This window comes from Triturus cristatus, chromosome 9, assembly GCF_964204655.1.
Source record: "Triturus cristatus chromosome 9, aTriCri1.1, whole genome shotgun sequence".
Classification (NCBI taxonomy): domain Eukaryota; kingdom Metazoa; phylum Chordata; class Amphibia; order Caudata; family Salamandridae; genus Triturus; species Triturus cristatus.
Genome location: NC_140592.1, coordinates 768386186 through 768410550, shown reverse-complemented (window position 1 = coordinate 768410550; position 24365 = coordinate 768386186). Strand labels below are relative to the sequence as shown.

Sequence of the window (24365 nt, the reverse complement as noted above, 5' to 3'; positions counted from 1 at the left end):
GATCTCTGCGTGCTTCCAGTCTTCAGGGAAGGTGGCTGACTCGATGGAGCATTTAATGGTGCAGCAGAGTTCGGGTGCGATGGTGGGGCTGTCTCGGTTGAAAATGTGGTATGGTCCGGGGTCCGAGGGGGCTACAGAGTAGATGCTCACAGATACTTTTGCATCCTTCACAGCACCCAAGCCAGCACTCTTATAATGCAGACAGCAAATTAAAATATTATCAACTCATTATGTCACATTTTATCTGGTAGAAAATCGTATTACAAAAAAAACATGCCAAATAATCACTAGATTGCAAACAAAAAACATAAGTACAAACCATTATCCTTTATTTACAACGCCAATAGCTCTAACTTTCACAAATGTGAGACCTATTGCATTGCAAGTGCTTTTTTCTTTTGCCTTTGTGAAAGTGCTAACCAGGAGGTCATCACGAACATTGCCACTTTCTCCTTTTACTTTTACTCACTTGACCCATGCGTGGACAGCCAACTTGAAAGAGAATTACCTTTTTAAATGGAGATGATTTGTCATGTGGGTATATTATACACATCACACCTGCAGTTAAGATCCACTGTGCTCCCCTTCTAATGGTGGCATCTCAAGCCTGAAGGAAATTAATTTTGTAACGTAAAAATATGCCTCGTTGCCATCTAGTCTTGGGGAAATAGTCCATGCCACGATCTTGAATTAAAAATATTTGTTTGTTTTTATTTAAACTTTTCTCCGAGTTTGGTGTACAGTTTTTTTACATTGTCATCCATCTCCAAGTTCATTCAGTAGGTCTTTAATTTTTTCTTTTATTTGGATGTTAGTACGGTGCACTATACAGCTAAAATGTTATGGTGCCTCTCACCTAATACTTTACGTTTGGCAATATAGCCGTGTGATTTCCCAAGAATATTTACCTGTGGAGACTAGGACAAAAGACATTACACTAGGCTGAATTTGGCTAATTAGCGAATCGTCTTTTGGTGGAGTAGTTCATTTTTGTCTACTAACTTTTCTCCAATTCAGATGACCTAATGCAACCACCACAGCTGAGAACTTAATACACTGTTTTTATGTACTCTGCTACAAAAGGCAAAAGAAATGCCACCCACCACCTTCCTTTCAAAGCCTGTTAGCCGAGGAGGCAACCTGTTTTCACCCTCTTTATTCTTCCTCACGCCCACAGTTGGTTATATAGCTCCAATGTAGCAACCATGTCAGTAATGTTTGCTTAAATGTGTCCCGCATTTGACAAGCTTTGAATTTACCCCCTTTTTTCAAATATGAAGAATATCCACTTTAATCAACCTTTGTCTCTCCTGCTTAATGTTGCATGTTAAGTCACACAGGGATTAATGTTTGCCTGCCCTTTTCAAAGTCCCTAGCACCAAGACACCATACCTGATTTGTTGGTCTTCAATATAAATGTGAACCAATGTCGTGCGGATAATTAGGCAAGGAAATGGATATCAGTAATTGGGCATGTAAATAGACATCCGATAATTGCAGGCCATCTACAAGCCTGTTTACCAGCTACAATCAAATGGTTGCAGTATTTTTATTTGGGGGAAAACTGATGGAAAGGGGGAAAAGCTGGGGGCCGCATGCGGCTCTCCGGACCTTTGCATGCGGCTCTCCGGACCTTTGCATGCGGCTCTCCGGACCTTTGCATGCGGCTCTCCGGACCTTTGCATGCGGCTCTCCGGACCTTTGCATGCGGCTCTCCGGACCTTTGCATGCGGCTCACTGGTCAACAGCAGCACTGGGTTGCTGTTTACTCGACTCAACAATAACATTTAAAAAAAGCAAAATAAGCAGACAATAATTTATTTGAAGGTTAATTGAAGTTACAGAAAAAAAGTAACTAGGGTGTCCTGCACTGCTAAACTTTAGAAACACCTTAATTTTAAAGGCATCTTACAGCAAAAGTATGAATGTCTTTTCAAATTACAAAAAGTTTATTTCATTACTATGCAGAACCTTTTTTACCTTAGTACATCAGATTATATCGGTGCGTTGAGAAGTATGTTTTTTAAAAGTGATAATTTTCAAACACAAATTTAGAAACATTCATACTTCCCTCCACCCTTACAACAATGCCAATAGTGAACTAAAAGGCAAGTCAGTTGTTATGTGAACTCTTTGGGTGGCCTGGGTTTCTATTATACATGCACATTATAGTTTATTAAATCAAATATATAAGGTTTTGTAACACATTCATTAGTCATGTTTGTGATCCTGAAGAAAAAGGAGGCAAAGTGAAATAAAACAATTGCCTAGGATCACACAATTTGGTTAAGTGGAGAAGCCAGGATTAATCCTGAGCTTTTGGTTTCACATTGGGCAATTCAGACACTAGATGTATATGTTTCACTGCCCCTACACCCACCATGCCAAAACCCTCCCACCTGCTCCCCTCTCCTCAACCGCCACCTGCCTGGCTGAAGACGGCTGAAATGCCAGAAACCGGTCCTAGGAAGCTTGTTTCCGGTCCAGGGAAGACATGGCTTGGCAGTTCGGGCTGGACTGTTCCCATGAGGCACGGGGTCAGACTGATTTGCATATGGCCATGTCTGAACTGGGGTGGCAGAGTGGGCTAAAGAATGGTGATGGATTAAACCCACATCAGTTGACTGGGGGGGGGGGGGGGAGTGCTTGCAATGTTCAACACTCCGTCCATCATTTCCTTTGATTTTTGCTGTGTTATTTTTTAATCATGACCTGGTAAAAAGTAGACCTTTGACCCAAACCAATGTTGCATTAATTGTTGTAGTTGTGTCATCAATCTAATGGCTTGACGCTTTCACAGTTCTTCGAAAGATAAGGTCAGGTGACATCTGAGTCTAATAGCAGACATGACAATGATTCTGCATAAATCTGGAAAGATGGTGACTTCTTTTAATTAAGAGATGGGGGGATGGCGACCTCCATTAGCCAAGGTGGAGTTGGGGTCTACATAAAATGGAGTCGGCCCTTAGGGTCTTTACATCAGTTTATCAGTATCTTGTTCATCAGGAAACTTGTACGTATCTCTCTGGAACTGAGGAAACCACTGCCTTTTGGTCACCCAAAAGACTGTCTGATCAGAGACTCTGGTAGTTCAGGGAAATGGTTGTGATTCCACAGTTCTATACTGAAATAACCAGAGGAAGCTTTTCTATGGTGTCCTCCAACCTCCACCTAGATATCTCGAAATGGAAGTTTAATTTGTTACTTGGGGTGGGGCGGGGGGAATTACTTAGTTAAACCAACCTGGGCAAAAAGAGTATTCATAACCTGGGGAGGGTATTCGATAGTACAGCCCTTCAAGCTCTTTTTTGTGACAGTGAGTACATACCCCTGATTAACAGGTTTTTAAACACATCAATTGCCAGCTGGATATTTAACCTAGAGCCAAATCGTATTCCTTTTAGGGGACTTAGCTCAGGTATTCATACTTGTTCACTCCTCCTGAATGTTCCACACAACATACTATTACTTCATTTTTATGAGCTACTGCCAATTGTCTCTCTTAAAACATGATTTTTCCAAGCCCCCCCTCTCACCCCACAGACATCCACACACCAACACAACCATCAGAGACTCTATCTCGTCATCTGAAGACACCACAAATGTGCATTTGCATCATTTGTCCAAAGTTATGTTCATATCGAAGAGAAGCCCAGAGAGGAGACAAACTGGCGCTACTCCCGTTAGGAACCAAACCAGAAGATACAAATTTGAAAGTAAAGCCTTTAGTAGCCATTGTTGCGTGTGGGGCTGATGAACAGCTGATCACGGTATCTTTGTTCTCTTTACCTTCCTATCCTTCACTTCAGAGAGGCAGTACTGAGGTTGCTTGAAATGTTGCAGCTGTTTCCGATGCTTATAACCCCTTTAAGTGTAGCTCCTACTTAACCCGATGTGTTCTCACTTTGTCACTGTACACACAAGCTGCCAAATGCAGTAAATATCTTGAGTTGATGGTAATTTGTACAAAATTATACACATGCATGGGTGGTAGATATTTTTTCTCCTGCTCTGTTATTAAAGGAGCACAGGACAACCCCTGCCCTATTTAGACATTTAATGTTTGTATAGTTGGCCATGCCCCTATCAGTGTCTTTTTGTGGTAGATTGAAAATGTCTGTTTTATTAATTTTGTTTAAGGTCATACAAAATAATACATTGTATGTATTTTTGGTAGATTTGAGCATATCTGACAGTGAATCGGATGAAGCTTCAGAAAAGATGTCGGTGAAAGAAGAATTTGCTCTTGCTGTCAATAAAGAACTTGAGGACTTTGGAAAAACAGATGACTTGTTTGGAAAAACAGATGACCTTGAACACGAAACAAGGAATGAAATGTCTCTTTTAATGAAAGAAAATGAAAGAACTGCAACACAAGCTTTAGAAATTTTGAAGCAGGATGTTAAAGAAAGTGAGCAAATTGTACAGATTTATGAAAATAAAACGGACCCTGTAGAAGAAATGGGGAAAGCTGTGGAAAAATCACCAAAAGTGAAAGGCAAAAGAACAAGAACAAAAGAGCACTTTACGGAAAGTACAAATGTTTCACCAACAAACCAGGATGAGGCAACCGAGTCTGAAAATGAGCTTGAAACATTAGAGCCCCCTTTTTTGGAGAGCAAAGAACTACTCCCTTGTCCTGATGAAGGAAGTGACTCGGCTTCTGATTTAATAACAAAAGACAAAGTGTTGAAGAGAAGGCCATTGGAACAGTTATCACCTGAGAAAAAAATGCGCATTGAATGTGAACCTGAAGTGCCAAATATTGTTGGGGAGGACAAACCTGACAAATGTGTTCGTATTGAGGATTGTAAAGATCTGGATGAAGAGTTGCTTGAAAGTGAAAGTAAAGAAATGCCTTCTTTGACAGCAGAATCTGATCAGCACCTACAAGACCCAATGAGTGAAGATTTTGAAACACCTCCTAGGGAAATCGACAGCATTCCATACAAAGGAGAAGATGAGGACGACGATGACACCATGCCTCAAATTGGGCCAGAAACACTGGTCTGTCATGAAGTAGATCTAGATGACTTTGATGAAAAGTACAAAGACTGTGAGGAAACGGTTACAGAAAAGTCCGAGCCCAACACACCAACGTCCGATCCACCTGCTTTACCACCTTCAGTTCAGCCCAACTATTCAGAGGCTTTGCTTGCTCTCAGTCAGGATGAGTCACACAGTATAAAGAGTGAAAGTGATATAACTATTGAGGTAGACAGTGTGGCAGAGGAGTCTCAAGAAGGACTATGTGAGAGCGAATCGGCTAATGGCTTTGAGGCTAGCACCACGTCGAGTAATTGTAGTATAACCACCCAGGAGAAAGAGATTAAAGAGAAGGGTAAGTTTATTGAAGTCCTCTGTTTTTTTGTGCTGTTTTTGAAGTACTTACTTTCCAACCATAGATATCTCATGTAATACTACACCATAAGTCTGGAGCTTAACTCTCTAGACCAACTGAGTTTATAAACTGTGTTTAGGGTATTCTAGGAAGCAGATGGGCAATGGAAAATGGTCGCTCTGGTGCAACAGTGCCACAGCATGCTTGTTGAGCAGGATACTGCTGCTTACGAAAGTGTGTAAATCCTACTCGTGATGATTTTGAATGACATAAAAATTAAACCTATGCACAAGGTTTTTGAAATTCAACCCAAGGATAATTCACCTCTACAGAGGCCAGAAGAATTTTGATTGCAAGTCAAAGGAGCTTGAGGTTTTTAGAAAAATATAAAACCATACACCGCAGTAAGATTGGAGTGTTTTATCTAACATCCAAAATGTTGGAAAAGTCCACAAATGATCCCCTATTTTTTTTTTAGGCCAGAAAAGATCAAGTGATGGTAATAGTGGATCCACAGCTAAGAAGCAGAAGCGTAATGCCAAGCGATCGAGTGCTACCTCAAAGATTGAAAAGAATGGAACAGGTAAAAACATTTGCCACTTGGCATGTATAGTGATGAAGTGATAGTACCTCTTGCATGGTAACCATTTCTTATGGGCATTTGATTCGTTTTTAGACCTGCAAATTACACTTACGTTTATTTTACTTGGGCAGCATCAGAATAATTTTTAGTCCATTTGATTGTTAAGTAAAAACCGACCCTTGATTAACCCACATGATGGGACATAGCAGATAAGTATGAGTTTCAGATATTACCTCTTTCGTAGGGTTATTGTCATGCACAGTCTAATAGTAGCACCACTGAAACGCCAGAAAAATCAAAGCCACACAGTCTAAGAAAATGTGAACACAAATAGTCAAAGGGCTGTTATTTTCGGGTGCAATATAGAAAGTAAATGAATAACCAGCATTGGAAAAGCCTGTAGATCTCAGCTTTGAGAGCTGTTGGCTTTGGAAAATTTTTGTAGCGATGCTACTTAAGCGCAAACGCTATGCAGTGTGGCTTAAACTAATTTCGAAAAAGCCTATGCCACAACCAGCGGTAATGTTTTTTTTTATTTAGTGCATTAGCGCTGGTGACATCCTTTTCAATGACTATTTTTAGCCATGCTAATTGTTATAAAGCAAGGCTACAAATCCTTGTCAAATTCGGCAATGCTCATGCGGAGGAGCATGAAAAAAGGCAAGGGCACAGCTAATAGTCTTAACAGTGAAACCCTTTGGCTTTGCCAAAGCTTGTTAGGGCTAGGAAACAGCCCCTGTGGTTCTGAGCAAAGCGGTTAATGTCCCCATGCACGGAAAGAAAATGTAATTCGGCAAGAAATCCTATCACATGAAGCAATTGCGCTCATGTCTTAATGAAAATTAATTTGGAAGCAGATAACACCTGTTTTCCAATAAAAGCAGATAACCTCTGTAATCAAAATAAACATCAATTTCAAAGGAGAAAAGGGCTTCTTTGAAGTGTGTGGCATATACCCGTCAAAATGTATCTGGCATCATCTGCATGTTCAGATGGACCAGTTGGATCATGTGCTCAATCAGTCACAGAAGTGAGTTGCCATATGTGCATGTAGCCCTTTACCCCTTCCATTTTAATTGAAACCCTGCTGGCCTAGCACGTTTCTCTTACAACACGTCATTGACTTGGAATGTAGATCGCCAAATGTGAGGTGTTTTGGAGTGGGGCAACTGGCCAATGCCCAAATGTGGTTTTGGTGTGCTGTGGTGGAGAGCCAAGCGGCATAGCAAGAACAGACAATGCTACCTTAATCTGCACCAAAGCACCCGACACCAGGACTTTTTATGGGTGGCATATTCTCCTGCTTGAAGGTGGAGGCACCAGTGAATCCTCCTGTCCTTGTGGAAAAGTCATTTCACCGATCTCCTTAAAGGGCTTTCACGCTGGGCTTTTGTGGCACATTACCCCACCACTCGGCTGTGGCAGCATTCCTGGCATGCACCAAGGCGCATCTTCCCTAACACAGGCATGATCTCAGGATTTTTCTTTCTTTCAAGGCTATACATCTGTACATGACATTACATAGTACTACTTGGCTACACTATTTCAGTCTTATTTTTGTGCATACACATTATGTTGGAGTTTGCATACTCTGGCATCTGTAGTGGTGTTAAAGGAAACTGAGCATAGCACAAGTGTTCGATCCTAGAATTTATCGATCTCTCGTTCTTAGCCTAGTTGTTGCTACAGTAAAAAAAAAAAAAAGTTAGTGAATGATAATGGTGTATGTGTAGAATGTGTTGGCTGCAGATACACATGCTATGCATATGCCTGCCATCTAGTGTTGGGCCCGGACTCTTCGTTGTTTTTCTCAAGGAAGTTATATGATTGGCGCTGTGCGTAGTTCAAATGTGCATTAGACAGCACTGGCACTGCTGGAATGGGCATCAATGTATCAATCCTGCTCCGTAGACCTGTGTGGCTACGCATATCTGGGCTCAAGCCGAGGTGTGGCAGCACATTCTAAACACCCCCTTCAATGGGGGAACCCTCTTTGACCCGCTGTGGACACACAGTTAGAGAAAATAAAGGACACAGCCAAGTCCATGGGTGTCCTACAGACAACTGCCCTTTCGGCATTCCGAGGGACAGCAAAAGCGTCTTCCCCCAGAAAATACCACATAATCGGCAACAGCAGTACCACCAGCAAGTGCTTGGGTACTCTAGGAGGTTACAGAAATTGGGGCCAGGGTAGAGGTACCCCCAACAAGTGCACCTCCACACCAGCAAGTAAATGACTTGCCCACACTTGCCCCTCCGAGCACAAAACACCTGTTGGGGGAAGGCTCTAAACAGTACCCCCAGTTGGGGCCAGACATCACTTCATACCAATGGGTACTACAAATAATCAGGAAGGGTAATTGCCGAAAACGAACTCCTCAGCCACCATATATCCCGCCAAAACGTCAGGTGTTTAATCCACAGCATCCACATCTGCGAAAGGAAGAAGTAAATGTGTAACTGGTTAAAAGGGGGCGCACAACTAGTCCCACACATACCAAAACAAAGGAGTCTACTCCCTTTACTTCCTAATATCAAAGAAAGATGCCTCAGTGAGCCCATTCTGGACCTGCGCCACTCATTTGCTACATACTATCCGAACACATCCATATGGTCACATTGTAAAATGTAATACACTGCTACTTCATGACTGCATTAGACCTGAAGGATGCTTACTTCCACATTCCAATCCACCCGGCACACCGCAAATACCTACGGTTCGTAGTAAGTGGACATCATTATCAATTCAAGGTCCTACTATTTGGGCTGACAACAGCACCAACGGTGTTCACAAGATGCTTAGCGCGCCTGCAGCAGCAAAATTACGAAGGGAAAACATGCATGTCTTTCCCCGTTTAGACGACTGGCTAGTCCAACCAAAGCCAAATGTCTAATAGACACTCAAAACACAATCAACCTACTATACCAATTGGCTTTCACCATCAATGCAACAAAATTGCACCTCAAACCGCTCCAGGTCCAACCATACTTAGCAGTAATACTTGATTCAGTATCGGGAACAGCTTACCCCGATCCGCAATAAATTCTTAATCTCCAGAATCAAATGGATCTTTTTCAGCCACATCGTCTCCTACCAGTCAAAACAGTGATGCGCATACTAGGGATGATGGCATCATGGATAGCTATAGTGCCACATGCACGACTACACATGAGACCTTTCCAAGAGAGTTTGATGCATTTCTCTCAAGGGGGGTGGGGGGAGGGGAGTACATTGAAGATCTAGTGTTGGTTTCACCCAAGGTCCACCAGGTTCTACAAAGGAGGGAAGAGCCTTCAAGGGCCTGATCCCTTAAGTGACAGTCACAATCGATGCATCATTCGTAGGGTGCTCATACGAAGGTCATTGTGGTTCAGGTACACTGGACCTCACAACAGGCACTGCACATCAACATGCTGGCGTTTTTAGCCATCTACATGGCTCTCAATGCCCTCCTAACACAGCAACAAGTTCACGAGTGGGAAATACACACTCCGTTACTGCACCAATATTTCCACACAGTGGGAAATCTCCGAATTAGACCTGTTCGCTACAACCACGAACTCTAAATGCCTAAACTCATCCAGATACCCACACACACTATCCAAAGGGAACAACACTCTGTGGATGAACAGGTCAGGAATATTTACTTATGATTTTCCTCCTCTCCCACTCACTCCGTATGTGGCCTGGAAACTCAGACTTCATTGACCCTAATATTAATTGTTTATACATGGGCTTGTCATCCATGGTACACAACACTGATGGAGCTATCCCTAGTACCTTATGAGACGCTACCCAACTATCCAAACCTTCTGATGGATACATCTGCCAGTGGATTCCTCACCTTGTGAATATCCCCTGCGCCAGCCTTCCACGGAACTTTTCTTCCCCAGCATTCCACGTCGACGTGGGCGACGTCACAATACATCGGCTCCGCACGCGACTCCGTACGACGTCATCGGAGCCATAAGAAGCCCACGTCGGCGTGATGACGTCAGTTCCCTTTTTTCCGCGCCGTCGACGCGCAACGGTTTTTTTCCCAGTGCTCTCTAGATACTTTGTAATCTAGTGGTGTATTCTTGTTAAAATCGGAATGTCTTCGACGAGGAAGTCGGGCTTTAAGCCCTGTAGGGAGTGCGGAGGCCTGATGTCCATGACGGATCCGCATCAGAATTGTTTATGGTGTCTCTCTTCTGATCATGATGTGGATGAGTGCGGGTGCTGTAGGAGCATGAATCCTAAAGCACTGAAGGAGAGGAAGACCAAACTCTTCATGAAGAAGATCGGTGAGGAGAAGAGAGGGAGGAAAAAGGAGAAGTCCAGGCGGGAGTCTTCGACTTCGAGGTCGTCGAAGTCGAAGAAGCACCATAAGAAGAGGAAGCATTCTTCTCGGCGTCGGTCCTCGAAGTCTAAGAGGTCGAGGTCGGCTTCGCCTCGTCGACGTCAGAGCAAGATCTTGTCTCCTTCGCCTTCTCCGGATAAGTCTTCGAAGTCTCCCTCTCCGAAGCGGACTCCGGCTCGTTCCCCGACGCCGTCTCCGGCGCCGTCCAAGGCTTCGACTCCTGGTCGGGTGGAATCTGATGTGGAGCAGGAGCAGGAAGAGTCTGTCCCGGTGCCTGATGACTCCGTGGTTCCGGTGGAGGATTCGGAGGAGCCGACGCCGGTGGCTCCACAGGAGGATACAGGGGCAGTTCCTTATCCCCAATTCCCGGCTCCAGGTACGGATCCTTCGGGATTTCTGAATGCCATGTATGGCATTTTTCAGAGAGCATCCTTCCCATCCGGAGCACCAGCAGGTCCCGTGGGTCCGATGGCGTTTTCTCTGGGAGTGCCGCAGCAATATGCTCAGGCTCCTTTTCTGCCTTTTATGCCGATGGCGCCTTCTTGGCAGTTTCCGGCGCCGGTTGGGAATCCGGCTCGACCTCGGATGGATGGTCAATCTTCGGAGCCTTCTTTGACGCCGAGGCCGACTCCATCGACGCCGCATCCGGCGCCGCCGACTCCACCTGTAGCGCCTCCGACGCCGATGCCTTTGGTTCACCGACGCCGCGTACGACGTCGACGACGCCGGCTCCCCGGAATCGATCGAGGCGTGAAGCCCAAAGGGTTTTGGAGGAGGAAAGATTTCGTGCTGAGGTGGAAGAAGGTGAGGTCGACTCTTCTTCGGACGAGTTTGGAGGTATAGAGGTAGCAAGTGGTTTGGATACCACCCCGGAGTGGGAGCATGCTTCTGCAAGGTCTTCTCCACCACAGGAATTGGCGCCCTACCATGTTGTGATCAAGAAGGCCGCGGAGTTGTTAGATCTGCAGCTGCCCTCTGTGGAATACAAGTCCAATCTGCTCACAGAGGTGTTGCACTCCCCGACGTCGGCTTCTGAGCCTTTGCTACCTTTCAATGAGGCTCTCTTGGAACCAGTATTGGAGGTGTGGAAGAAGCCTCTGTCAGCTCCAGCAGTTTGCAGGCAGGTGGCAAGGAGATACAGGGTTGCGCCAGGAGACCCGGATTTTTTATCCACGCATCCTTCTCCGGAGAGCCTAGTGGTGCAGGCTTCATGTTCTAAACATGCTTCGGGTGCTTTCCCCCAATCTCCTGCTGATAGGGAGTCGAAGAAAGTTGATCAGGCGGCCAAAAAGTCTTTCTCCTCAGGAAGTATGGCATTGAAGTCATCAAATGCTACGTGCTTGCTGGGGCGTTATGTTCATGCCCTGATGGACTCTATAAAGACTCTGGCCCCTAAGTTACCTGAGGGGGATAAGTCGTCCTTCATGGAGGTTGTGGCGGACACTCAGGCAGCTGCCAGGCAGGTGATCCAGTCTGGGCTGGATACGGCGGACTCTGTGGCGAGAATTATGGGGTCGTCCATTGCCGCAAGGAGACAAGCTTGGCTCCGTTCCTCAGGGTTTTCTGCGGATGTCCAGGCCACGCTGGTGGATCTGCCCTTTGATGGACAAAAGTTGTTTGGGGAGAAGGCAGATTCTGCTCTTCAACGTTTTAAGGACAGTAGGTTAACGGCGAAGTCCTTGGGTCTGCAGGTTCCTGTGAGAGGTTCAACTTTCCGTAAGGTTAGGGGATTCGGAAGGTCATCCTTTCGCTCCTTCCGACAGCCACAACAACAGCAGCAACAACAGCAGCAGAATCCCCTCTATCGCTCCTATAGAGGGAAGCAAAGGGGTCGGAGAGGTTCTGGTCGTAACCCCTCTTCTTCCTCCTCCTCCTCTGCTCCAAATGAGGCTTCAGGGAAGCAGCCCTAGATCCCCCATCCCGGATCATGTAAGACCTGTGGGGGGTCGGGTGTCCTACTTTCTACGGGGTTGGAAATCTGTTACAACCGACCTTTGGGTTTTGAACCTCGTAGAGACTGGGTACGCCCTTCCCTTTCGGGAGTTTCCTCCCCCTTACCCTCCTTGCCAAGGTTATTGCTCGGAGGACCACCTGCTTCTCCTGCAGAAAGAAGTTCTGGCCTTGTTTCAGAAGGGCGCAATAGAGGTGGTTCCGGAGCAGGAAAGGGGTCAGGGATGCTACTCCCGGTATTTCCTGATCCCCAAGAAGGACGGCAGATTGCGTCCGATTCTGGACCTCAGAATCTTGAATTTTTACCTGAAACAGGAGAAGTTCAAGATGCTGACCCTTGCGCAGGTTCTTCAAGCGTTGCAGCAAGGAGACTGGATGGTGTCGCTCGACTTGCAGGACGCGTACTTCCATGTCCCAATCCTGAAGTCGCACAGGAAGTATCTCCGTTTTACGGTTGGGTCGCAACATTATCAGTTTGCGGTCCTCCCGTTTGGTCTTACTACTGCACCTCGAGTCTTCACAAAGGTGATGGCAGTGGTGGCTGCTCATCTCAGGAGGTCGGGGATTCCGGTTTTCCCCTACCTGGACGACTGGCTTCTGAAGGCAGAGTCCCCAGAGATGGTGCAGCGTCATCTGCAGGTGACAACTCAGCTGTTATTCGACTTGGGTTTTTCGATCAATGTGCCCAAGTCTCACCTGGTGCCCTCTCAACGCAACCTGTTTATAGGGGCAGTACTGGACACTACTGTGTGTCGAGCATTCCCTCCTCCTCAAAGGATTCTCGACATTCAGGAGATGGTCCCTTTATTCCACAGTGGAGCGGTTGTTCCAGTTCTGAAGGTCCTTCGCCTGCTCGGTCTGTTCGCTTCCTGCATTCTGTTGGTCAACCATGCACGCTGGCACATGAGGGCGCTCCAGTGGTGCCTCCGCAAGCAGTGGTATCAGCACAACGGGGATCTCGGGGAGTCGATCAAGATCTCCGGAGAAGCTGCAGCGGATCTGTCTTGGTGGAGCGTGGAGGGCAATCTGTCCCAAGGAAAGCCTTTCCATCTACCTCCATCGGTGGCCACAGTGATAACGGATGCCTCCACCATAGGGTGGGGTGCTCATCTGGGGGATCTGGAGATCAAGGGTCTTTGGTCTCCAGAGGAGAGGTTGTTTCATATCAACCTTCTGGAGTTGCGGGCGATTCGTTTGGCACTCAAGGCCTTTCTCCCTTCCCTTCGCGGTCGGTCAGTTCAAGTCCTGACGGACAACACGACCGCGATGTGGTATATAAACAAACAGGGAGGAGTAGGGTCTCTTTGTCTCTGCAGAGAGGCCCTGCGGCTGTGGTCCTGGGCTCAGGACCATCAGATTTGTCTGATGGCAAATCATCTGGCCGGGGTGCTGAATGTGCGTGCGGACAGTCTCAGTCGGCAGTTCTCCGCCGACCACGAGTGGAGGCTCCATCCGGAGGTGGTTCGTCACGTCTTTCGGACGTGGGGGACTCCTCGGGTGGACCTGTTTGCCACCCGAGAGAACGCGCACTGCCCGTCATTCTGCAGTCTCCAGTTTCCGATGCAGGGGGCGTTGGGGGACGCGTTTCAGTTGAGTTGGGGTTCACGACTCCTTTACGCGTTTCCTCCCATACCCTTGATTCCTCGGGTTCTGAGGAAAATTCGCCAAGACCGGGCCCAAGTCATTTTGGTCGCCCCGGACTGGCCAAGAAGGGTGTGGTACACAGATCTTCTCCACCTCTCCTCGTGCCCTCCGCTCCGTCTCCCTCTGAGGGCAGACCTCCTCTCGCAGTCGGAGGGGCAGGTTCTTCACCCCCACCTCCAGAGCTTACACCTTCATGCCTGGAGATTGAACGGGGCAACCTGAGTTCCTTCTCTCTCCCACCTGATGTGGTGGACGTTATTTTATCGGCCAGGCGACACTCCACCAAGTCCATATACTCCTACAGGTGGTCTAAGTTTGTAAAGTGGTGTGGAGAGAGATCCATTGACCCTTTAAAGGCTCATCTTTCTGATGTGCTTCAGTTTGCTCTTTCCTTGGCTCAGCAGGGCTGTGCTGTGGCCACGGTCAAGGGCTACCTTTCGGCCTTATCGGCATTTCTGTGCCTTCCAGATCAACCTTCGTTATTTAAATCTCCGGTTGTTCTGAGGTTCATCAAGGGCCTTACAAACATGTTTCCTCCTACTCCATTTGTAATGCCTCAGTGGGACCTTAATCTTGTCTTAACCTTTTTAATGGGGTCCCCATTTGAGCCTCTTCATAATTGTCCTTTGAGGCTGTTGTCCTTTAAGGTGGTTTTTCTTGTAGCCATAACCTCGGCAAGGAGGGTAAGTGAGCTTCAAGCTCTTAGTTCCAAACCTCCTTTTCTTACCTTACATGCTGAAAGGATGGTTCTCAGGACCAGGGCTGCTTTCCTGCCAAAAGTTGTTACTCCTTTCCATTTGGGGCAGTCTATTACCCTCCCTGTTTTTTATCCACCCCCTCATCCTTCCAAAGAGGAAGAAAGACTCCATCGCCTTGACCCGAAGAGGGCTATGAGTTTTTATTTGGACAGGACCAAGGACTTTCGTGTTGATGACCAGCTTTTTATTGGCTACGTTGGTCGTTCTAAAGGTAAAGCGGTGCACAAGCGCACGCTGTCAAGATGGATAATACTGACCATCAAGATCTGCTACGCCCTGGCTGGTAAGACTCCTCCTGAGGGTATTCGTGCTCACTCTACTAGAGCTAAGTCTTCAACATCTGCTCTGGCCCGGGGTGTTCCTGTGGCAGATATTTGTAAGGCCGCGACTTGGGCCTCCCTCCATACTTTCGCAAAGCATTATTGCTTGGACTCTGAGATGAGGAGGGAGGGCCACTTCGCGCGCTCTGTCTTGCAGGACTTTCTGGTATAGAAAGGTGGACACCCTCCTCCGGGAGTGGGGACTGCTGTGGGAATCTATTCACAAGGTGAGGAATCCACTGGCAGATGTATCCATCAGAAGAACAAGTTGCTTACCTTCGGTAACGATTTTTCTGGTGGATACAGTATCTGCCTGTGGATTCCTCACCAACCCACCCGCCTCCCCGTTGTCCACCTTTTGTATACTATGAAATAGGTCTTGTTTGAAATGCTTATATTTTCTCTTGTACATTTGTAGGTAATGCTTGTTTGATTAGCATTCCTTTGTTTTGTATGCTATGTATATGTATTGGTTTTTCTATATACTGTGTATACTTGGGTTTGTCGTTGGTTCACCTGTTCGCCTCGAAGGCACGGAAAAAATGGGTGGAACTGACGTCATCACGCCGACGTGGGCTTCTTATGGCTCCGATGACGTCGTACGGAGTCGCGTGCGGAGCCGATGTATTGTGACGTCGCCCACGTCGACGTGGAATGCTGGGGAAGAAAAGTTCCGTGGAAGGCTGGCGCAGGGGATATTCACAAGGTGAGGAATCCACAGGCAGATACTGTATCCACCAGAAAAATCGTTACCGAAGGTAAGTAACTTGTTCTTCTCACTCACAGCAGGGGTAGGGTGAGACATCCCAATTCACAACTGCTCAATCTTGTAATCTGGCTTCTGAGGTCATAGAGTATGGGCACTTAAATCTACCTCCAGAATGCATGACTATTCTGAAGCAAGCCAGAAGGCCGACCATAAGGGCTTGCTATGCAGCAAAATTGAAGCGTTTTGTCCACTGCTGTGCATCCTTAAACATTAACCCTTCTTCACCAACAGAACAACTACTAGTCTGTTACATTTACAACAGGCACATTTGGCATATACCTCCATACGTCTACATTTAGCAGCCATTGCTGCATATCTACATAACCGAAAGCACCAATCACTTTTTCGTATTCATGTCATCAAAGCCTTCATGGAAGGATTAAAACGAGTCATTCCACCACATATACTTCTAGTGCCAGCGTGGAACCTAAACATTGTCCTAACACGACACATGGGGTCACCGGTTGAACAACTGCATAAATGTCAAATACAATTCTTAACATGGAAGGTGGCCTTCCTTGTTGCAATAACATCTCTATGAAGGTTTAGTGAAATACATTCACTCACTATTGTAGAACCATAGTTCCAAGTGTTCCCAAACAAGGTGTGTTTACGCACAAGCCCAAAGTTCTTACCTAAAGTTTTATCACCCTTCCATTTAAATCAGACTTTAAAGTTACTGGTTTTCTTTCTAAAACCAGAGACCATTGCAGAGCGTGCTTTACATACACTTTATGTTAAACAGGCACTTTTGTACTTTTTGAAATGTATAAAACCCTTTAGGCAAAGACCACAAATGTTTATTTCGTTTGCAAATCCAGATAAAGGTAACGCTGTTTCAAAATCAGGAATAGCATTTACAAGTATACCAAAGGCTCATTCTACAAGGGAAAAAATGAGCAACCCGGCATTTTTAGGGAATATCCTTCTGTGACATTTGCAAAGCAGCAACTTTGGTGACCCTACTCATATGTACAAAACATTGTGTGGATTTTTAAGCAAGATGACCAGCTTTAGTTAGACAAACAGTCCTTCGAGCATTAGTTTAAACAAACGCACAATCACATACCTAAAGCCATCATGAGAGGGTACTGCTTTACAATCTATGCATAGCATGTGTGTCTGCAGCCAACACATGCTACAAATGAATTGTTACTTGCCTATTTGTAGCCTGTAGTGCTGTAGATTCACATGTACCCTCCCGCCTCCCTGGCAGGTATTTTTTTTTTTTGTTTTTTTTGTTTTTTTTGGAAAACCTTTATTTAAAAATCAGGACACAGCTATTCAGCCGACAGCCCGGAGGTTCGGCAGCATCGATGATTAGAAACAGTGATGCGTCCCCAGTAAAGTACAAAGAGAAGTGCAAAGGTTCAATTTTAAACAAACATAAAAAGCACAGCAAACCCCAGCAAGGCAAGAACACTAAAAAACCCATGGTGAGAGCCCCGAGGGGAGGCCAGACCCCACTCATCTACCATTTACAAGATAGTATAAGGAGGAAGAGGGGGGACAGCAGAGGCCCAAATAATTCACAAATCAGTCTGTGCTGGAAAGAAGGTCAGGGGGAAAGCTGTTCCTCGGGCGGTTCCAGATCAGGGGCAAGACATATTCCCCCCCCTGTATTGATTCCACCGCCCCCAGATGGCGTGCCACTTCCGGGGGCGGCCTCTAGAGCAGTAGACTGTCTTCTCCCTAAACATGCTCCAGTCCATGTTCTCTTTCCACGCAGTCAGTGTGGGGGGCCCCGAGGAGCCCCACAATCGCGCGATATCCCTCTTAGCGACCATGTTACCCAGTGTCACCCATTGGGTCCGCGCTTCATCGAGGTCAGTGGGCCCCCAGATATTCAGGAGACAGCACCGCGCCTCCGGTTGCAGAGCAATGCCTGTCACCTCCCCCATTACTGCATGGACTCCCCTCCAGAAGTCCACAATGACACCGCACTCCCAAATGATGTGCAGGAAAGTACCCACCATACCACACCCCCTCCTGCACAGGCCGTCCTCCGAGAACCCCATGTGGACCAGCCCTGGCCCCGTCACATACACTCGGTGCAGTATTTTAAGCTGTACCAGCCTCAGGCGCGACGGGATCGCGACCTCCTTAGGGGAAGAAACAGCTGACTGCCAATCCTCATCATCTAACTCGAGGCCAGCACTAGTCCACTGGTCCCTCAGCCCCAGAAGCATGTCCGCCCGGAAGTTTATAAGTTTCTTATATATGAGCGAGATCGTGCTTTCGGGCATGTGGCCATCAAGGACCCGGTCCTCCAAGGGAGAGGACTCAGGCACCTTCTCACCCTCCACGAGGACTGATCGGAGGGCGTGGCGCATCTGAATGTATCTGAAATACTCGGAGGGCCCCAGCTCATACTCAGTCTGCAACTCCTCAAAGGACTTCACCCTCCCCTTATGCAGCACATCACCCACCCTGGAGATGCCAATCAGGTCCCACTTATCAAAACCTTTTGAATGCCAAAGCCTTCCCAATCTCTCCGATTCAAACAACGGGGTAGCGAGGGTGAGCTTATCCTTCCAGCCCAGCGAGTCAGTTGCCATCTTCCACACCCGCACTGCCACAGCGGTGGGCCCCGTGAGGGACGAGTCTAGGGATCGCGAGTACAACGCCCTGTAATAGTTACCACCAAGCAGCAACCACCTGTCCATGGCATACCCAGGGCTGAGAGCAGGGCCATAAAGCCCATGATTGATCGCGCTCAGCTGTGTGGCCCAATAGTACCGACGGATATCTGGGAGCGCAATGCCCCCGTCGTACCATGGAAGCGTCAGCTTTGCAATAGCAATTCGCGGCCGCCCATCCCACAGCAACGTCCGTTGGAGGCCTTCGACCTCCCGAAAGTATTTGGCCGGCACCCAATCCAAGGTATTCTGTAAGGCGTAGAGAAAGCGGGGGAGAGACATCATTTTGAACAGGGCCGCCCGCCCAACGAGGGAGAGCGGCAGCCTCCGCCAACCTTCAACATCGCGCCTCAGGCGTGCCAGGGGGGGGAGCAGATTCTTCTCATAGCGCACAGCCGAGTCCATGGAGATAAAGATCCCCAAGTACACGAAACCCTGCTGGGCGATCTGTATCGAACATGTTCTAGGGATCGGTGGAACCTCGCCACTAAGAACATACAAGTACGATTTGCTCCAATTGATGACGAGACCCGAGTTCCTACCAAAAGATGTGAGTACGTCACAGACCACTATAAGTGACTTCTTGGGTGAGGCAAGATACAACAGGATATCATCGGCATAGAGCGAAATACGGTCCTCGTGTTCATGCGACCACCGAAGGCCCCGTATATCCGGGTGCCAACGTATCCACGCAGCCAGCGGCTCAAGGGCGAGGGCGAACAGAGGCGACAGGGGGCAACCCTGCCGAGTACCCCTTCCAAGCTGAAACGGAGTCGACGCCCGACCATTCACCACAACACTAGCTAGCGGCCCCTCGTACAGCAACCTCACCCAGCTCACAAAACCGAACTTGGCCAGCACGGCCCACAAGTATGCCCACTCCACCGTGTCAAAGGCCATCGTGGCATCAAGAGACGCCACAATAGCCGGTTCACGCAACGTGCCCGCCCTGGCGATTACGCCATGAAGTCGCCTAAGATTCAGCGCTGTGTTTCGGTGCGGGATGAAGCCGGATTGATCCGGGTGGACTAAGTCGCCAAGTACCCTAATCAAGCGGGTCGCCAGGAGTTTAGCCAGAATTTTCGGCTCCGCGTTAAGAAGTGAAATAGGACGATATGAGGCGCACTTATCGCGGGGTTTACCCTCTTTGTGTATGACCACAATCGACGCCAGTCGCTGATCCAACGGGAGGGCCCCACCCCCCCGCGCCTCCAAAAACATGGCGCGCAGGTGAGGGGCGACCCTATCCGGGAACAGCTTGTACAGGTCGATCGGCAAGCCGTTCGGTCCCGAGGCCTTACCCGAGTTTAACGCGCGGATAGCCCCCGCCACCTCGTCGACCGTTATGTCACCATCCAGATCGTCCCTATCTATAGCAGAGAGGCAGGGCAACTCGATATCACGGAGGAGGTCACACGAATCCTCGGTTGGCCTATCCGACGCAGAGGCATAAACCTTACAGAAATAGTCCGAGAAGCTCTTTACAATCCCCTCAGGTTCCACAATCGCCTCTCCCCTCTCTCCCGTCAACTCTGGCACCACTCTATTGACCCGTTCTTTTTTGTCCAGCCACGCCAGGAGTTTCCCTGCCTTATCACCAACATCATACAGTCGGCCCTGCTGTTCCCTACTGAGGGTCTTAGCGGCGTTCGTCACCAGGTCTTTATACTCAGTTTGCTTCAAAGAAAGCTCATGCAGTGAGGTCTCTGTAACCTCCTCCTCCATCGCTCCCTCCAGAGCCGCGATCTCCTCCTCCACCTGCAGAATCTCACCATCTCTACGCCTCTTTGCAGCCACTACTAGGGAGAGGGCCTCCCCCCGAAGCACGGTCTTAAAAGCTTCCCACAGCGACACTGCCGAGTCAACGGTTCCCTGATTGTCCTTGAAAAAATGTTCTACCTTCTTTACCAGGGCGCTGCGCATCTTGGGGTCTCGGAAATACCAGGGGTTGATAGGGGCCACCCTTCCTCCTCCCTCCCGACCTAGATCCAGCCGGATCCACACTGGCGAGTGGTCAGATATACCGCGCGCCATGTGCCTCGCCTCGGATACCAACGAGGCATGCGCGGCCAGAGTGAGCAAGTAATCCATCCTGGAGAGGCTACCATGTGCCCCGGAGTGGAACGTGTACTGGCTCTGTGTGGGGTGCCGGAGCCGCCAGCAGTCTATCAGACCAAGCGTGTCTAGGAAGTCTGGAAGCCATTTCTGAGCCCCCCCCTGTGTCTCTGGGCGGGTGTCTATCCAGCAGGCCGGAGCAAACAGCGTTGAAATCCCCTCCCACCACAAGCATTCCCCCCGGGAGATCCAGCAGGGCCCTACCCAGATCTGCAAAAGTGGAGGCCTGCAGGGCAGGCGGGACATAAACTAAAACCACAGTCCGTCCTTCCCACCGCCCCGCCACCGCCACAAACCTCCCCCTATCATCAACAATGGTGGAGTCCACCTCAAATGGCAACGTAGCTCTAACTAGGATGCCCACACCCCTGGACCCAGATGAGAATCCTGAATGTGCAATGAATTTATACCCCTTCCTATTCAGGGCATAGCACGTATTTCCTATAAGATGCGTCTCCTGCAGCAGGGCAACATCCGGCATTGATCGTTTCAAAAATTGCAAAACAATCCCCCGCTTAATGCGATCCCCCAACCCATTAACATTCCAGCTTATAACACTTAAGCCCCTACCCCCCATCCTCAAACGAAAAGAGGCCCACCCCACACCCGAGGAGCCACCATGGAACAGCCCTGGATATAAGCATCATGCCTTGCAGAAATAAACCCCCCAACAACAACCCCAAAATCCCTAAAACTCCCCCCACCCTGCACCCCTGCTGCAGCTTACAAAGCCCCCCCAACTTGCAGTGTGCCTGTCGCCCTACAAAAACAAAAAGTCTACAAAAAGTACCCTAAGGGAGGAAAAGAGCAACCCTCGTCCTCCCGCAACCCTCCACAGTTACTGCACTCTATGCAAGTCTTCAAGTATAGTCAAATCAAGTCAGACCGGCCCCGAGATGTCAGCCCTGCCCATCCCGGCCACTGTCTCCATCCTCGGCTGTGTCGTCCCCCGTCCGTCGCCGGGGCAAAGCGTCCAGCCATTCGTCGGCCATAACAGGAGAGTCAAAAAAGAATGTCAGATCGTCGTGCACCACCCGCAGTCTGGCAGGGAAGAGCATGGCATACTTCAGGTCTCTTTCCCGGAGCCGCCGCTTCACCCCCAGAAAGCCCTGTCTCTGCCTCTGCACCTGCTGGGTGAAGTCCGGATAGAAATTCACCGACGCGTTCTGGAAGGGGACCGGGCCCGTCACCCTCGATGCTTGCAGAATAGCGTCCCGATCTCGAAAGTGAAAGAGCCGGGCCACGATCGGCCTCGGCGGGGCACCCGCCTTAGGCCTCCCGCCCGGCACTCTATGGGCCCTTTCCACCGCAAAGAACTTCCCAAGGCCCTTGGGCTTCAGATGGTTGAGGACCAGGTCTTCAACAAGCAGGTCAACCGAAGCCTCATCCGAGGACTCCGGGACCCCGATAACGCGCACATTGTTGCGCCTGGCCCGGCTCTCAAAGTCCTCCAGCCGGCGGGCGACGAGATCACTCTCGGACCTCAGCTTACGAACCTCGGTCTGCAGTTCCGTAACATCATCAGTGAGGCCCGTGGTCTTGAGGTCCAAGTTCTTAACCCGTTCATTCGTTTTGCCCAAGTCCGCACGGATCAGGTTGACATCCACCAAAATGGCATCCACCTTATGTGCCAGGGCCTCAAACTGCCTCCCAATCGAAGTCTGCATCCCCTCGAGCGCGCCCATGACATCCTGCAGGGAGAGCTCCGGGGCCACAGGCGAGTCTTCCTTCTGGGCATCCGGCACCTGGCTCGATCCACTCGGTGATCCCTTTTGCAGAGCATATCGGTCCATGCTGTTGACTTGGGTGTAGGTTCCCCGCCTGGTAGACTTAGGCTTCTGCCGATCCCCTTCTGCTTTGCCCGAAATGGTTGACTCCAAGCAGGTCGGTTCAGTTAAGACGGGTCCCACTCAAGGAGAGGAATGAGGAGTGATCAGTTCTACCGTGGACCGCCAGAGTAGCCTACAGAGCGTCCCGGGGGTAATAAAGCCATCCAGAGCTCTCCAGTAGCAGGGCTGACAAAGGGAGCGAAATCGAAAGTGAAAGTGCGGGGACCTCCGTCCGGCAGTTCACACCTCGCCTGGCCGTTGTTGTTCAACTAGGAGTCGGGCATCCAGCCAACTCTAGCCCCTGGCTTCCCCGGGAGATAGGCCGCAGTCTTCCGCCAGGTGTAAGTCCGGTTCCCGGTGGACGATCCGACCGCGGGTAGCATCAATCGGCTCCCTGACCAATCATCTACACGATGCCATGCATGCAGACAGGATTAGAGACAGGATAGTCGACGGAGGGCGCGAGGGTCTCGGGAGCCCTAAGCTCACGCGGCCATCTTGGTCAAGCGCTAGGCTCCTCCCCCTCCCTGGCAGGTATTAGATGATGAGAAGAATAAAAACAAACCCAGCATGTTCAAAAGCAAACACAAACTTAGCAGGCTATTTCCTCACTCCATATATGGCATGGGGAAAAAACATCAACAAAATAGCCATTGAACATGCTCACTACCTCGAGGGGGAGGAGAAACTATGCATATCATAAAACTTCCTCGAAAAAGCTTGAACAGCCCGGGCCCAAACTAGATGGCAGGCATATGCATAGCACATGAATCTGCAGCAATACACACTACGAATAGATGCTTAAAGGGCAAGTAACACACCCCATTCCCAGTGCAGGGAAATACATTTTTTTGTATTTTCAAAGGGAGGACTTGCATGATGTTTTTTCATGTGCTGTCATTTGAGACTATCCACCACCCCTCAATTTGTGCATATACAATAATTAGCACAGTTTCAAGTGGGTGCACTTTTGAACGGATGAAATAATTTCGATATTTCTAGCAGGAGCCTTTTGCTTTATTGGCCTTGTAGATTAAAATGGTAAAAGGCAGTGTCATGAAGATCACACGCCTAATTGGTCCAAATATGCTAACATAAATCCCATGAAAAGATGATAATTGCTATTTGGAAGAAAGTTTCATGAACACTTGCGCATAAACGCTTGCTTTTTTCCTTCCAGGACAAAGCAGTGATAGCGAAGATCTTCCTGCTTTTGAGAATAAATGCACACCCATTAAACACACAAATATATCAAAACCGCAGAAGCTGACAAGATCTCCTGCTAGAGTGACATCACCTCACATCAAAGATGTGGAGAAGGATAAGCATCGAGAAAAATCACAGAGTGCCCCTACTAGAACATACAAATGGAGTTTTCAAAATGGTAAGAAACTTTTTTGTATTGCATGCAACCAGTACTGAACAAATAGGATGTTGGATGTGGCATTTTCAAGTCACACCTAATAGATTTTTTTTCCTTCTTTGTAGTTCTTTAAAAGTCCTAGGTATGAATGTCCAGACTCACATACGAAGGTTTGAAACTCAGTATAAGAATTTGTGTAAATTCTAGAGAGTCCCAGAAAATCTCCACAATTATACATATAAATCTAATTTCTATCCATATTCAGCCCCCAATGTCCCCTTTGTGAACAGTCGTTAAAAGTATGATCTACACAAGTATATTCAGTGGAATTGGGAATTGTAATACTTTAGAAAAACTATTATGATCTCAAAGTATGAAGTGTTTTATAATCACAATTTTCCACCGGTATAAAAATTAATATATTTTAAAGATGTTTCATGAGAGAAAAAAATTGAAATATTAAAAATTCTTGTCTGTTTACTTTAGCCTCCTGGCGCTATATTGCTCCATAACAATATCCAGTACCTATGTACGGAAGTGTCCAGTACAAAAAGCTTAATGCCTTACAGGCTCATATTTGTGCCAATAGGGATACACCCTGTTTTCCAGTTGAAGAGATTACTATGGAAAATATTATCAAACGATAGTAGCTGAAGGAGACTTTTATCTGTACATGCCTTACCTTGGAATAGTACCCAAGCGTCACGCTGG

At 48.0% G+C, this 24365-nt stretch overlaps 1 protein-coding gene across 1 annotated transcript in view; it reads left to right on the top strand.

Annotated features, from left to right (window-relative positions):
- The window catches only part of ARID4A (AT-rich interaction domain 4A), a 326144-nt gene that overhangs the window by 293365 nt on the left and 8414 nt on the right, over positions 1-24365 (top strand). Inside the window, exons 21-23 of the mRNA XM_085626128.1 lie at positions 4178-5341; positions 5820-5924; positions 23472-23675. Coding sequence (XP_085482254.1) covers positions 4178-5341; positions 5820-5924; positions 23472-23675 — 1473 coding nt within the window. The remainder of the gene's footprint in view (positions 1-4177; positions 5342-5819; positions 5925-23471; positions 23676-24365) is intronic.